The sequence below is a fragment of the Catharus ustulatus genome, chromosome 4 (genome assembly GCF_009819885.2).
Source record: "Catharus ustulatus isolate bCatUst1 chromosome 4, bCatUst1.pri.v2, whole genome shotgun sequence".
Classification (NCBI taxonomy): Eukaryota; Metazoa; Chordata; class Aves; order Passeriformes; family Turdidae; genus Catharus; species Catharus ustulatus.
In genome coordinates, this window is record NC_046224.1 from 42,560,137 (window position 1) to 42,573,291 (window position 13,155).

Here is a 13,155-nt window from a genome sequence, read left to right on the forward strand (position 1 = left end):
ACTTTCAGCATCAAACATAAAATAACTTTGGAGCCAAAACCAGGAGATTTTCTGCAGGACGTACTTAGACCACTGTCCTCCTTCTTGGGAGTACAGAGTAATCCCAGGCCAAACTTGACTTGTTGACATTAAAAAAAAAAATAAAGAAAACTGTCTATCATCAACATGGATCTCAATCATGTTGTTTAGTCTGGCATAAAAAACTTGTCTGTTAGACCTCAGAGTGACTGGGCTTCCTTGTTTATAGTCACTCTTATTTTTAGATATGTTATCAGGGATCTCAGCCTGTTTCTGAGCAGTGGTGTATCCCAGCTATTGTATTCTGTTCCCCATTCTCTTAATGACAATACTAATGATTGTTGTGTTCATGTGTTCAGATGAAAAGACTCAAGTGAAACTTAGTAAAGTAGTGTGAAATCAAGGGGGTTTTTTAATGAGGGGAATTTTAAAAGTCTGTTGGGTTTCAGTGTAGGATGGGAGACAGTCATTCCTTAGCAATTTTGCCACACTGTATTAATAAATAATTTCTATTTGCAAAGCTAATTTGAAATCCCAGATCAGAAGGCCTGTATGTTTTATGAAGATTGTATACAGCTAATCTGGTGGTCTGCAGGTTAAAAATTTAAACGATTTTGTATCATCTTTGGGTATTTTTATCATTTGTTGAGGTGTTGAAATGAGTATCTCTCTTGACCTTCTTTGAAGCTGAATTCTATATTTTACTCTAGGATTTTGTAAAAGAAAATGTTCACCTTTATGAAGAAGGTCACTTCATTCCTGAGGATTTTTTTAGGCACTTTAATAGTACCATTGAGGTGTACAAAGAGTCTGCAGACAGATTGGATCAAAATGACTGCATTCTGCCTTCAACAGTAGCAACACCAGAGAATGGTAAGAGGGGTCTCCTTTTGAAGAGCAGAATTTATAGGCAGATATAAATGTGCGATTTTCCTTGGATTTTAGAGATGCTAAGGATCTGATACCATGCCTCCGTGTCACCCTTTTACTGCAAATGAAAGTAACTACTGACACTGAAGGTTGTGTTTCTCTTCAAAGTCAATTTCTAGTGCCATCACTCCTAGATACATCATTTCTCAGTGTAATCAAAATAATCTCACATTATGCTGCTCTGTTTCTATTCATCCAAAATTTATCCTGAATTGTCTTTTTTACATTGTTCTTCATGTCTTCTCTTAATGCTCTATTAAGTTTTACAAGGTGGTAAAAGAGCCTAAGATTGCCCAACTGAAAGCAGAGGAAGCTAGGACAGGCTGTAAATTGCAGCAGCCTCGAGTCACCTTCAATTTCATCCCACTTTTCCTGAACAGGGCAATGTTTACATCACTTAAAAATTTTAACAAGCTGAGGTCAAGCTCCTGCAGCTCTTATCCTTCCAGTAAATGGAGGGTTTGTATCACCTTTTCTTTTGCTCTCTCTAGTGACAGATATTAGCTTTTTAATTAGGGCAATGTGTCCAGTTGTACAGTTACATTAGTAGTAACTAGAAGCAGATCAGTGCCATAACCTAAGAACTTGTAAGCAGCAACTGCTTTTCCAGATTAGCTATTCAGCAGCAGCTGAGCATGTAGACACTTCTGTCTCTTAATAAAACTGCCTTTTTTGGCTTAATCCACTTTATGAACAGTCCTACAGGCAGCTTTTAAAACAGCCCTATAGCCACATCAGAGTAGCCCAGTAGCACATTGTCTTATATAGAGGGAACTGCATTTTAAGTTTCATATTTCTGACACATTCATTTTCTATTTAGATTCCAGAGTCGCTGTCACAAAAACATTTTTGTTTCCTCCTGTTGCTGCCAGCTCTCTTAGGAATGACAGCATTGGCAGTAGCTCTAGCAGTAACAGTAAGTACGAGTGATTGAATATATGTCTCCATTTTGTTCTGGTAGCTGGTTGTGAGAGCTCAGAGGAAAAGAATGTCATTAATTGTGCAAATTAATGGGAAGTTACATGTTCCTGATGGTGTACCATGTGTTTCTCAGCTGTCATACTGAAATGCAATGAACTTATCTAATCAAAATGTAGAGATGCTATCGAGTTACAATTATGTGACAGCTCTCTACAATTTGGAGAGGGCAGGCCTCTTCGTTTTGGCTGTCATGAGGTCTCACTAGTCATATGGCCTCAGCAAATTTGGCCAGACACCTCATTTTAACTCCCAGAAAAGGAAATTGCTCCAAATCAACAGAATAGCTATCCTAAATCAGACAAGGGTACTCACGTGAACAAAAAGGATACCTGTACATTGCATTTTGAGAGTACTGTCAATCCCAAGCTTTACACCAGCCCTGAGGACAGTCCCCATGTTTGTTTGGTGTAGTTGCAGCCAGCATGCTTTTGCTTGGGGTCAATGACAAAGTCACTACCTTTCTGGCAGGCTGTAATCTTCTCTCTGGCAGGCTCATGTCCATCTCTCTTATCTGTCTTGCTCACCGTGTTACATGGCAGCTCCCTGATAAGAGTCCAGAATGGTTGCTGTAAGAGCCTCAGCATTACCTATCATGAGGTCACAAAGGGTATAGGAATCTGAGGTGGAAGGAAACAGTGAAGTTTCAGGGGCTTTTAGTGACATCATGTACAACGAGGTGAGCACTGTCTAAAGCTTCCCTCGTGAACAAGAGGGGATTTTCCTTAGGGGTTCCTGAAATGGTGATCAAAGTTTACCCTTGTTGTTTCCTTGTTCCTGTTTCCCAGACACATCAAGATGACAATGTGTATCTAGCTGTCTTTACAATTTCCCCTTTTCACTTCACAAACATCTATGTTGCCTGAATGTGTGATGATGAAGTATGTGACTGGTACTCCCTGTGCTTAAGGAAACGTGCAGAGGGGCAGCCTGATGTAGTCTAGTGGGCACAATGGTAGCTCCTGATGGTGACACAGGAGCTACTAAGGCCTGAATTTTTTCTCATGCTCCTTCTCTTTGGAACGTGTAATCTAGTTATCCTCTGGGCTTTTAGCACTGTGCGTGCTACCTTGTAGTTGGCTCACAGCTGCTATCAGATTTGAAGCCCTTCTTGATTGCTTTCTAATTAAGAGTAGGTCTTAAGTCATCATAGCCCAGAAGCGTCAGAGTAGAAGGAATTAAAAACCCCCTCCACTCCTGGCTGCCAGCCTGAGTCTTTGGAAAAGAGAAGACTCACTACTGTAGATTCCTTGCCAGGAGGCCACAGAGCTGTCTGCAAATAACCTGATGAGCCCAGGGCCAGCTCTGAGGCACTAGGAAGGGGTTAAAGAATGCATACCTGTCTCTCTCTCAGGTCTGAACATGTGATAATTTTTGCTGTCATTGCTAGAGGAAAAATATTCAGCCACAGCCTGAAGCAATGGGAATGGATCAAGAAGCCGAAAGACAGATTACAGGAACAGTTCAGAGGAAAAGAGTTCAACCCAGCAGAGTAACAGGAGGGATGCTGGGCAGTGCAGTGGAGTGTGGCACCTGTGTCTGAACTGTGGAGGAGAGTGGAGAAGCAGCATTATTAATCTTGTTTTTTAATTGGAACTGATAATCAAGTAGGAAAAAAAGCCTAATTAAAGTAATGCAGTAAATTGCTTGGCTACCATATGCTGTACAGGTGTGTTTTAACTGATTATCATTCTCTTAAGCAATTTATTGGAAAATTGGATATCAGTTAACAGCCTTATGTAGAAATGACATGAGGACTGCATGTCTGGCTGGGTCTGGAGACAGTTTGAACTCATAATCAGATTAAATTACATTAATTTGGATACTGACTGGTTACACTGTAGTTACTCATTTCGAGGTTTTATTGTAGGGAGGGTGCTGTGGAATCGTTATTTGACATCACTGTTTTATTCCCTGAAATGGCCTTTAGTGCCAGTCTTAGTTTTGTATTGATTTTCTTGCTGAGGAAATTCTGGTTTTAGTTAATCCTTACCTTCTTGGAAAGGAATAACAGTGAATAAGCCTTAGCACTTCCCCTGTGAAAACTCCCCAGCATAGCATTCCCCTGGCATCAGTACTGTTTTCAGAAAAGCACCACTAGATTCAAATCTCAAAAAGGAAAACATTGAAAAGAGGGCAAGCCTGAAAAAAAGCATCTTCAGACACAAACTACAGCAATTTTTTAAAATTAACTGTTTAATTTTAAACAGTTTTAAGTTATTTTTCAGTTTAATAGTTTCTAGTGCATTTAGAACCTTTCAGTGTTTGCAAAAGAACACCTCCAGATTAAGATGTTTTGAATCTATTAATAAAGTCTGTGGTGTCAGATGACTTGAATTGTCCCAATTCTAAATTTAACTTAGACAAACCTGAAGTGCATCATTCAGTAAAATAATTTGTGAAATATTTATCAAAGAAATTTTATATAAATTAGCTAAGTTATAGATTTTTATTTTTACTGCTTTTGTTGTGTCATATTTCATGACTCCATTGTTCTTACACAACTAGAAAACTAAACTACAATAATAGAGTAGAATCTTAACTAAATAGACACAAAAATCTTAGCCCAGCTAAATGAAAAATAGAACAATTATGCTATTCTAATTGTTTTTTGAATGGTAATAGTACTTTTTTCATTCTTTCAGTATCGAATGTAGATTTGTACCATGTTCCCACTTCATCTTTTCCCCCATAAAATTCGCAAAAGAGCACGGCCACATCCCAAATTTATTTAGAATGGTTTGTTTTGTCCTCTTTGTTGCCTGACTGTAGTCCATTGAAGTTCCAGTTAGCTGTTAATGTTCCACTCTTGCTCATGTTTCTCTGGATGATTACAGCACACATGGTCTAGAGAACGTAGATGAAATGGTTTCTATGCAAAGGAGAAGTATCAGGATAAGAAGCCTTGAGTCCTAATCTCTTCTTTCAGTGTTTTAACCCATCAGATGAATTTCAGATTGCTCTGATCAAAGCTTGAACTTAGTAGCTGTGACTAAAATTCCTCCCTCAGTTGCATGCCATAACGTTCTTTATAATTTCATCAAGAGTTCAGTGTTGCCTCCTTTCATTTTTGTCTGTAATTTCCTCACAATAATTTAGCCCTATTATTTAGTACTGAGTAGCTCAAAGAACATGTAAACACAGAGATCTCTGTAACTGTTTTTAGGAAGAAGGTCTTCATTTTAAATTAAGCAAAAAATAGTATAATTTAATTCAGTAATTGCACAACAATTTGAAAATGTTCACCCATGGCTTAATGCAATTGGTGCTGCCTTCTGTGCCTTTGTTCCTTTGTTCCAACTTAATAGTTAATGGAAAACCCTAATGAACAGGTGAGAGCTGCTGTGCATTTTTCCAGATAAGATCTTGTGGTAATTGTGTTGGAACTGAGCAGAGGTAAACTGAAAATTCCTTTGAGATATATATGGCAAAAAAAAATGAAACCAGTGCTTTCAATCATAGTCACACATGGCTCAAGGTAAGAAGCAGCTCAATAGCTTCATTGTGTAGCTGAGTGGCTTTTAATGTAAATACATTTTGTTTACGGCTTAGCATCCCAATGTCCATGAAGACTATATGTAAATCAGCATCAAATGGGCTCACTTCCTTAGGGAATCTTCCACAAGATGCAGAATGAGAGCTCTGAGAGATGCTGGCCTGCATCCACTCCCCTTTTTCATGCTGCTGGACAGAGCCAACAGTTCCTCTGGCATTGCCCAAAGAGTTCATAAAGTTATTGGCACACCTAGCTCCTGCTGTTCCTTCTGCTCTGCCTTTAGAACTGATGGGAATCAGAATCTTTCTGTGCAGAGCTCCAGTGTTTCAGATCCCTGTGGTAGCCAGCTTTCTTTCCTTCTCTCCCTTTTCTTCATTAAGACACAAGTCTCTGGGAGGTTCTCCAGACTGAAAATTCTTCAGCCTGTTCTGTTTTAAATTTTAATATAAATAAAAGGCACATGAAGAAACCTGCAATGATTCATTTCATTCTCCCCAGATCTTTTAGGAGAACTTTTTCTGAACTTGAAAGTGAAATTAAATAATCTGTTGTTGCTTGCTTTTTAAGATAGTTATGGGTTACTTAACTTTCAAATTAATTCCTACACTGTCAGGTTGTGGAAAAAAAATCTGTTGTCATTTTTAAAAGGTAGGCTAAGAAGAGTGTTACAATGGGACTGTATTTAGGCCCAATCCCTGTATTGCATGTCGCTACATGGAAAGTTAATTGTAAATTCTTTTCAGTTTTCCATAGATTATGGAGAAATCATCTGCATTGGAGATAACTTCAGAAATTAGATTTTTCCAGTTTTAGATACCTCATTGTAAAGGGGTCTCTTTTGTTGTCTTAAATTTCATTGTTTGTGAAAAATACTGTTAAAAAACAAGGTACAAAATTATCACTGATTACCCTGCATGCAGAACATTTCTCTAGTAGTTCATAGAGAAAAACCAGCATGCTTGCCATGACACGCTGCCCAGCACTGTGGGTAGGGAGGGGGTTTTTGAGGTTATAATATGCTTTCATACACATTATGCTCTACATGACCTGAAGAGTCTTTCCTTTGATTTTTGTTTCACTTTTTAATTTTTTTCTGAAGTTTGTGGGGTGGAATCCAGAAAACATGGCCATCCTCATATGTTTTACATAATTTAGTTGTAAAACTCAGCAATCTCTCACTGAGAAGGAGGGCATTAGGCAAATGAGGATTGCTTTTTACATGCCTAGAGCACAAGAACAATATCAGAATTTTCTTCTGAGAATACAATTCAGATAAACAACAGGAGAGCATTTTTGGAGTTGTTCAGGCTGGCTCCACCCACTTGAGTTTGCCCAGTTTTCTTGAAGATGAGTTCTGCAAGCAAACATCCTCTATGCCTAATCTGGGACAGAAAGTTAGAAAGGTTCTGTCTCCCCAGTTAATGTCTGCTCTTGGCCTTAATGTCTGAGCAGACAGAGGCAGACTAATCAATAGCCTCTCTTTTTCAGCTGATGTTCCCTTCTGTAGAACTTTGCCTGTTCTCTTTCCCTTCTGTAGACAGATTTCTTTCACTGTAAGCTAGCATCAGTTCTGCTTGACTGATGTTTCCATTTAGTGTGCCGAATCTATCAGATATAAGTGAAACTCAAGCCCCTACAGTCAGAACCTAGACTTTGTAAACAGTATATAAGACACAGAGATATATGTAGTAAATGAATATATAAGATACACACTTTATGTTGTCTTTTTATTTCTATCTACATTGAGCCTAGAAAATACAGCTGAATTTCAGAGATAAAAAGAATATTTGTCTAAAACTTGGAAAATGTCAACAAGAAAATCTGAGAATTAAAAATGAACTACTAGTTAATTATAAGAACACTCCTTTCTAAACTAAAGTATTTTCTTGGAGGCTGTTTAATAATGTACTAAACACATGTTGTTTGACCCAATATATCATAGTGTGTGTGCTTAAACATTTGCTGTTTGCATGAGTCACACAAATTTTGAGTGTTGTCAGCTCATTTTCATTTCTATGTATCCAATCACTTACACTTTTCCAGAGCTTACAGTTTGTTTCTTTTCCTGTAATCTGTCAACACACCCACCATTTGAGCTGCAGATACCGAATTTTAAATGAACTAAACCTGGGTGGACAATGTCTAAAATATCAGTCCCCTGAGTGTCACTTTGCATTTCAGAAGGAGGGTCCCCAGGTGACTCTGTTGGACTTTCCACATCCTGCTCTTGATGAAATAACTGAAGGGCCAAATTTTTGTCTCAGTATGCGTGGAGCTCCCACTGAGGGGAATAGAATTGTTTGCGTGCATAAAATAATAGGATTGGTGGTCTTCTGTACAAAATGTTAAAAGCGATCAGGAAGTGGTTATAACCAAATAATACACAGTTAAACTGCCAGGTACAAGGGTTTGATCTTGCAGAAATCAGTAGTACCTTTCCAGGAAGATCTAGAAGTGATCAGACTTATTCTGTTAAATTAACTTCCCTTGAGAGCTCTCATGTTGGTCATTGATTAATGTCAAGGCAAAGTGCCTGCAGTCAGTGGGAGCTGTCTGATGGAACTAATGCCAATGCATGAATTGACATCTATTCTTTTCCAAAAAATTGCTTTGTGTTTCAAAGTAAGACCTTCAAAAATTAAGAAACCTGAAACTTGGTAATGTGGGGAAGAGATAATTCTCTACAATAGGCAAAAAGAGAATTGGTCTTGGTAGTTTCAACACTGTTGTTTCAGAAGTGGGTGGAGCATCTTTGTGGTCAAAAATTTCCTGTAAGATTTTGTATTAAGTGCATCTCATGTACAATGCACTTTGAAGTATCTGTTCTGCTATTTAAGAGGCTGTTATGTAGGTGGTGCATGAAAGTGCTCTTGTAATAGTGTTGCCCTGAAGACAGTTTTCTGCTATAAATCTGTCTTCACTAATGAGAGTATCTTTAATTACAGAAGAAGCACTTGGCTTCATTAGCAGCTCCAGCCTGCAAGGGATCAGCATAGCACTGACATCATTGCTGTCTCTCCTTATTGGCTTTATTTTGGGAGCCATATACTGGAAGGTAAGAGATACTACATAAAATTGTTTACTTAGTGACACTACATTTCTTAGCTGTGGGGAGGTGGGAATAAGAGAACCATTCTGTATTTGAAAGCAAGATATACCTCTTTTGATCTTCACTTAACTGTGACTTGCAGATGTAAATCTGTGTGTCAAATTCTTGAATTCCAGCATCAAAGTGCAAATCCTGTCTTATCAGTATGATCGCTCTCTAATTGGAAACAAAATTGTAGGATTCACCCAATTGCCCATTTCTCCTATTGTATATTGAGAAAGGAATTTATTTGCTTTTGGCCCCTATGCCCGTGTCTACAATACAAAAACTTCAATAGTAAAATTTATGTCAGTAGTAGATGTATATTAGAGGACAGGAATTGGCCTACATTTTGCAAGATGACTTTGATATTGAACATCTGACGAAAATTGAAACATACAATTGTTTAGTTACTAAAGAATATTTAGAATATTTATAGCTTTAGAGTATTCATATTAGTGCATTTTCTTCCTAGAAAACACATCCCAAATCCAGACCAGAAAGTGATGAAACCACACAGTGTCATGACTATCAAGAGGAAAATGAGATAAGGTATATTGTTTCGCTTAAAATTTGTATTTACTGATGTAGTTTTATCTCTGAGGACAACTTCCTGTTTACCTCTGTGACAAGCACAAAAAAAACCCCAAACACAAGGTCTTGCTGCAGAGGTAAAATATGTGCTTAGAAAAAACTTTCTGGTTTAAACACAGAAATTGATATGGACGACAGTTCTGCATACAGCATTTTATTATGGGGACATTATTTTGTCTGCCTTTATTCCCACTGTGAAAAAGGATTGCTGAAACCTAGAGGGAAAGCAACAAAATAAAGTAAATGTTGTTATTTGCTGTGGGGTGTAAAGCTAGGTCAAAGTTATGGAAATAAATAGAGAGCAGTGTCCTTTTGGTTGTGCTCCTAAACCCTTTGAAATACCTTTTACAATAACATCTTTTATGCATTTTCATGTTTTTATCCAGGGTAATATGCTTTCTGGGTTTTTGTTTTGTTTTGTTTTGTTTTTTTAATATTTATGGAAAGTTAATCAGAACTCATTCAAATGCTAATAACTTCCTAAGGTCATCCTGAAATGATTCGCGTCTCTCTTCCTACTTATACACTGCTTTATCTGTTTTTAAAAACAAAAAGTTCCCAGCCAATCAAACATGCCTTAGAAACAACAGTTCAAGGCTTTGAAGTTCCTTAGACATGACTTGGGCAAGGAATTCTGTGAAATCCAGGAAAGGACTTAGGGACATTTTAAGTAGGAATAGTCCATGCTAAAGCATTTTGAGAGTATTTCTTAACTTCATATTTCATGATGTTTGGTCAGATTTTAACTATGAATTATTTAGGGGAAAATATGATGCAGGTGGCAGAAGGACATGTCCTGTAGTGTTCTTAGACTGTGTGAAATGCCTGGTGCTGCCCATTGGTGAAGGGACAAATAGGCAAGGTTCTGATGTAGCAATTTGGTCACATGAGCTGAAATGGTCAGTGTTTAAACTTGCTCAAGTAATAAATTCTTAAAAAAAAATTTCTTCATATACAGTATATGGAATGGAAGATTGTGTACTCCTTTCACCAAGCATATTAGTTGCTACAAATAGCTCATTCTACATGTCATTTTTGTAGGTGTTAAAACATGTGAAATGGAACATACATCTTCTTTTTGACTTCAAAGAAAATACCAAACATTTTTTATATGAAGAAAAGATGGAACAGTTAAATGCAGGAGAGGGCCTTTCCAGGAACTTGAAACAGATTGCATTCTCTACTAAATGTCTTTTTAAATATATGGCATGTGTTTTGGCATATATGGCATAGATGACTATTACAAATTTCTCCTCCCTGAGAAATTAGGAATATTCATCTATAAATAGGAAGAACTAATATCAAATATAAATTATGATTCTTTATGTTCCCTTTTTAAAGTTTTAACTAATTTAAAAACCCTTCCATTCTATTTCCCTGAATGACTATTACTGTAGTAATAAAGGACCTTTTTTTTCCAGTATGTTGCAGCAAAAAGAAAAGGAACATCTACAAGTGTAGCTGTTGCTTTTTCTCCCTCAACACTGTTACTGTTTCGTGTACTGGTAAGTTGATTATGGTGAGAGTTTTACCATAGACTTCACTACCTTCAGCTGCTACAATATAGGGATATTTCAGTCCATTTTCAGGAAAAAAAGAAATCTTGCTATTAGTAGGATTAATTTGTGTATAAGATCTTTAGCAGCTAATTTAATTAATCCTGTATCATTAATTTTAATGCTTCAAAATGAAATTTACAAGAATTCCAGAATAAAGGACAGCTACTGCTTCTTCTTTTTGGTGTTAGAGCTGATGCAGAGAAGCCTTCAGCTGTTACACTACAGCTGTTTCAAAGCAAGGTGAACAAAAAACCACCATCTGGTAAAATCAGCAGGTGAGTGTAGGAGAAGAGGCCAAGCAGAGCTGAGCTTTTATATAATCGTAGCTTAGTCAGCAAAAATTTCTGTAGTCACTGTAGCCTTATCAGACATATCAGTCTTGTTTTAGTATGTAAGAGTGAACAGCAAAGGTGAGCGAGGTTTCTCAGTCCCAGCTGTGCTCTGCTGAACAGCACTTCTCTGGCAAGAGGCTTCTTACCACAGAAACTGTGCTATATTTAACCCATGGCATCTATGTAAGTGTCTGGAAAATTCAGAAAATGTTGAACTGTTCATTTTCTATCATGAGTGCAAAGAGCAGTGTAAGAGTATAACAATCTCAGCTTTGCAGTTCGTCCTGTAGCAGCTACTCTCAGGTGTTCTATATGATTGAGTTAGCTACAACTTGAGAAGTTTTTCATTCTCCTTAGATACTTTGTTCTACCATAAGTTCATGGAGAAGGATAGTCACTGCATTGGAGAAGTTGTTCCATTTTTCCAAAGATGTAAACTCAGTTTGGTTTGTCCGGATGACTTGAAAGGGAAGTTTGCTACTAGAGATTACCAGTACCAAAATGCCCAAACATAACAGTTTCTGTAAAACCATGAGAGTTGTTCCATTACCTCATTACATCAATGAACTTTTGCAGGCAAGTGTGTTCTTGCATCAGGAAAGTATATCTTACAACTTTTTTCTTTCTAAGAAATCTGTATGCAAGTGTCATTAAATTTATTTCCAAAATTTTAAGAAAAAAATGTCTATGTTGTACGTCTGTGAGAAGGTCTACTGTTTAGTTAAATATAGAAAGAAAAACCAATCAGCAAAATGAGAATTTCTGTTTTTCTCTTCAGGCAGGTAACAGTTCCACGTTCGCTTCATAAATGAAGCAGCTTTAAGCACATTCGTATTCCTTCTGGAGTGACAGACTGAGTCTGCATCTGTTGTTGCTGCCCATGACTCCATAGACATGATACAGAAATGAGGACAATTTATGTTTGTTACTGTGAAATCAACACTGAATTGAACAATGACAAGAAGAGTGTGCACTTAGCAGGACTGTATCGTACATGAATATCTACCTTGTGTGACATTTGAGGGTTTTTTATTGCATTAATACTTTCAGCTGACTCTGGCAAACAAAGTATGGCCTGAACAAAAAAGCAACTTTCAAATGCCTCCAACTGTGTGTAATCATTGCAAGTCATAAATACCTTTGCATCCTTAATTTAAATTCTGTGTCCTCTACCTTAAATTGATGTCTTCAGATGAAGGTCTCTGAACTGACAGAAAATGCAGAAATGGATACAGATTACATACTCTTCAACACTGTATATAAAACTTGAAAGCAAAGTCATGCCATGAGCTCGTGTTCTAGACTTAGACTTATAAGGAGCTGTGTTTATGCCTGTCAAAGGCTGTGTGGACAGCAACATGTGGTCTCTATCGGGTGCCAGGTGGCTGGTTGCCCACCCCAGAAAGCCTCAAGAATTCATCAGCGTTGGTGGTCTCTGTTCAGGAGAAGCAAATACTGGATGAAGACAAAGTAAACGGGAGGTCAATGTACCTCATGGAGCTTCGAAGAATTAAGAGTAACTGCTGGGTATGTGAACACTGGTGAAATTTGCAGTCATGCTAAGGCAAAGTAAAGAGTCTGAATTGCATTCAAACATCACAATAAAGACAAACCCATGAAATGCATTTTAAATTCTGAAGATGCATGCCATTGATACCTTGTCTTTAAATGTATAGCATAGCAAATCTGAAAGATCCTGAGAGTGTATTTAGCTTTTACTTACATCAGCTGTAATTAATGTTTGCATTGTGTTTTAAGTGATTAGTAAGCTTTAATATCCTGGCATTCTCCACTCTTGAAAGTTAATTCTTTTGAAACAAAAGAGAAAGGCTTTGTTTCCCACCTGTCTTCTTCATCTATTACTGTTACAGAATCCATATGAACAGGACTGATGTACAGATATGCATTTTCAAGTAAATCCTAAAAATACCATGGTAAAAGTTACAAGTGTAGTTGTGCATCTTTTCATCTTGTCTCTTCCCAGATAATGAGTATGAATTATTTACCTGTATTAGGTGGTGTAATTCAGAAGAGTAAAGGGTAAAGGCTGACATGAAGTGACAAAATGTCTTCTGTCGTGATATTGACCAGGTCAGCAAGAGTTTTAGTTTAAGTAACTTGTAAACTTTAAAAAAAAAAGAACAAAAGAAAATCCAAACA

The 13,155-nt window shown here is 37.3% G+C and overlaps 1 protein-coding gene across 2 annotated transcripts in view; it reads left to right on the forward strand.

Moving 5' to 3' along the window:
• The window catches only part of KITLG (KIT ligand), a 53,121-nt gene extending 40,185 nt beyond the window's left edge, over positions 1-12,936 (forward strand). The window contains exons 5-10 of one of the 2 annotated variants that reach the window (XM_033058807.1): positions 729-891; positions 1,769-1,864; positions 8,368-8,477; positions 8,986-9,062; positions 10,526-10,609; positions 11,774-12,936. In XM_033058807.1, coding sequence (XP_032914698.1) covers positions 729-891; positions 1,769-1,864; positions 8,368-8,477; positions 8,986-9,062; positions 10,526-10,565 — 486 coding nt within the window. In that variant the 3' untranslated portion in view covers positions 10,566-10,609; positions 11,774-12,936. The remainder of the gene's footprint in view (positions 1-728; positions 892-1,768; positions 1,865-8,367; positions 8,478-8,985; positions 9,063-10,525; positions 10,610-11,773) is intronic. The other variant, XM_033058808.1, reaches the window with a different exon arrangement.
• The last annotated feature ends 219 nt before the right edge of the window (positions 12,937-13,155 follow it).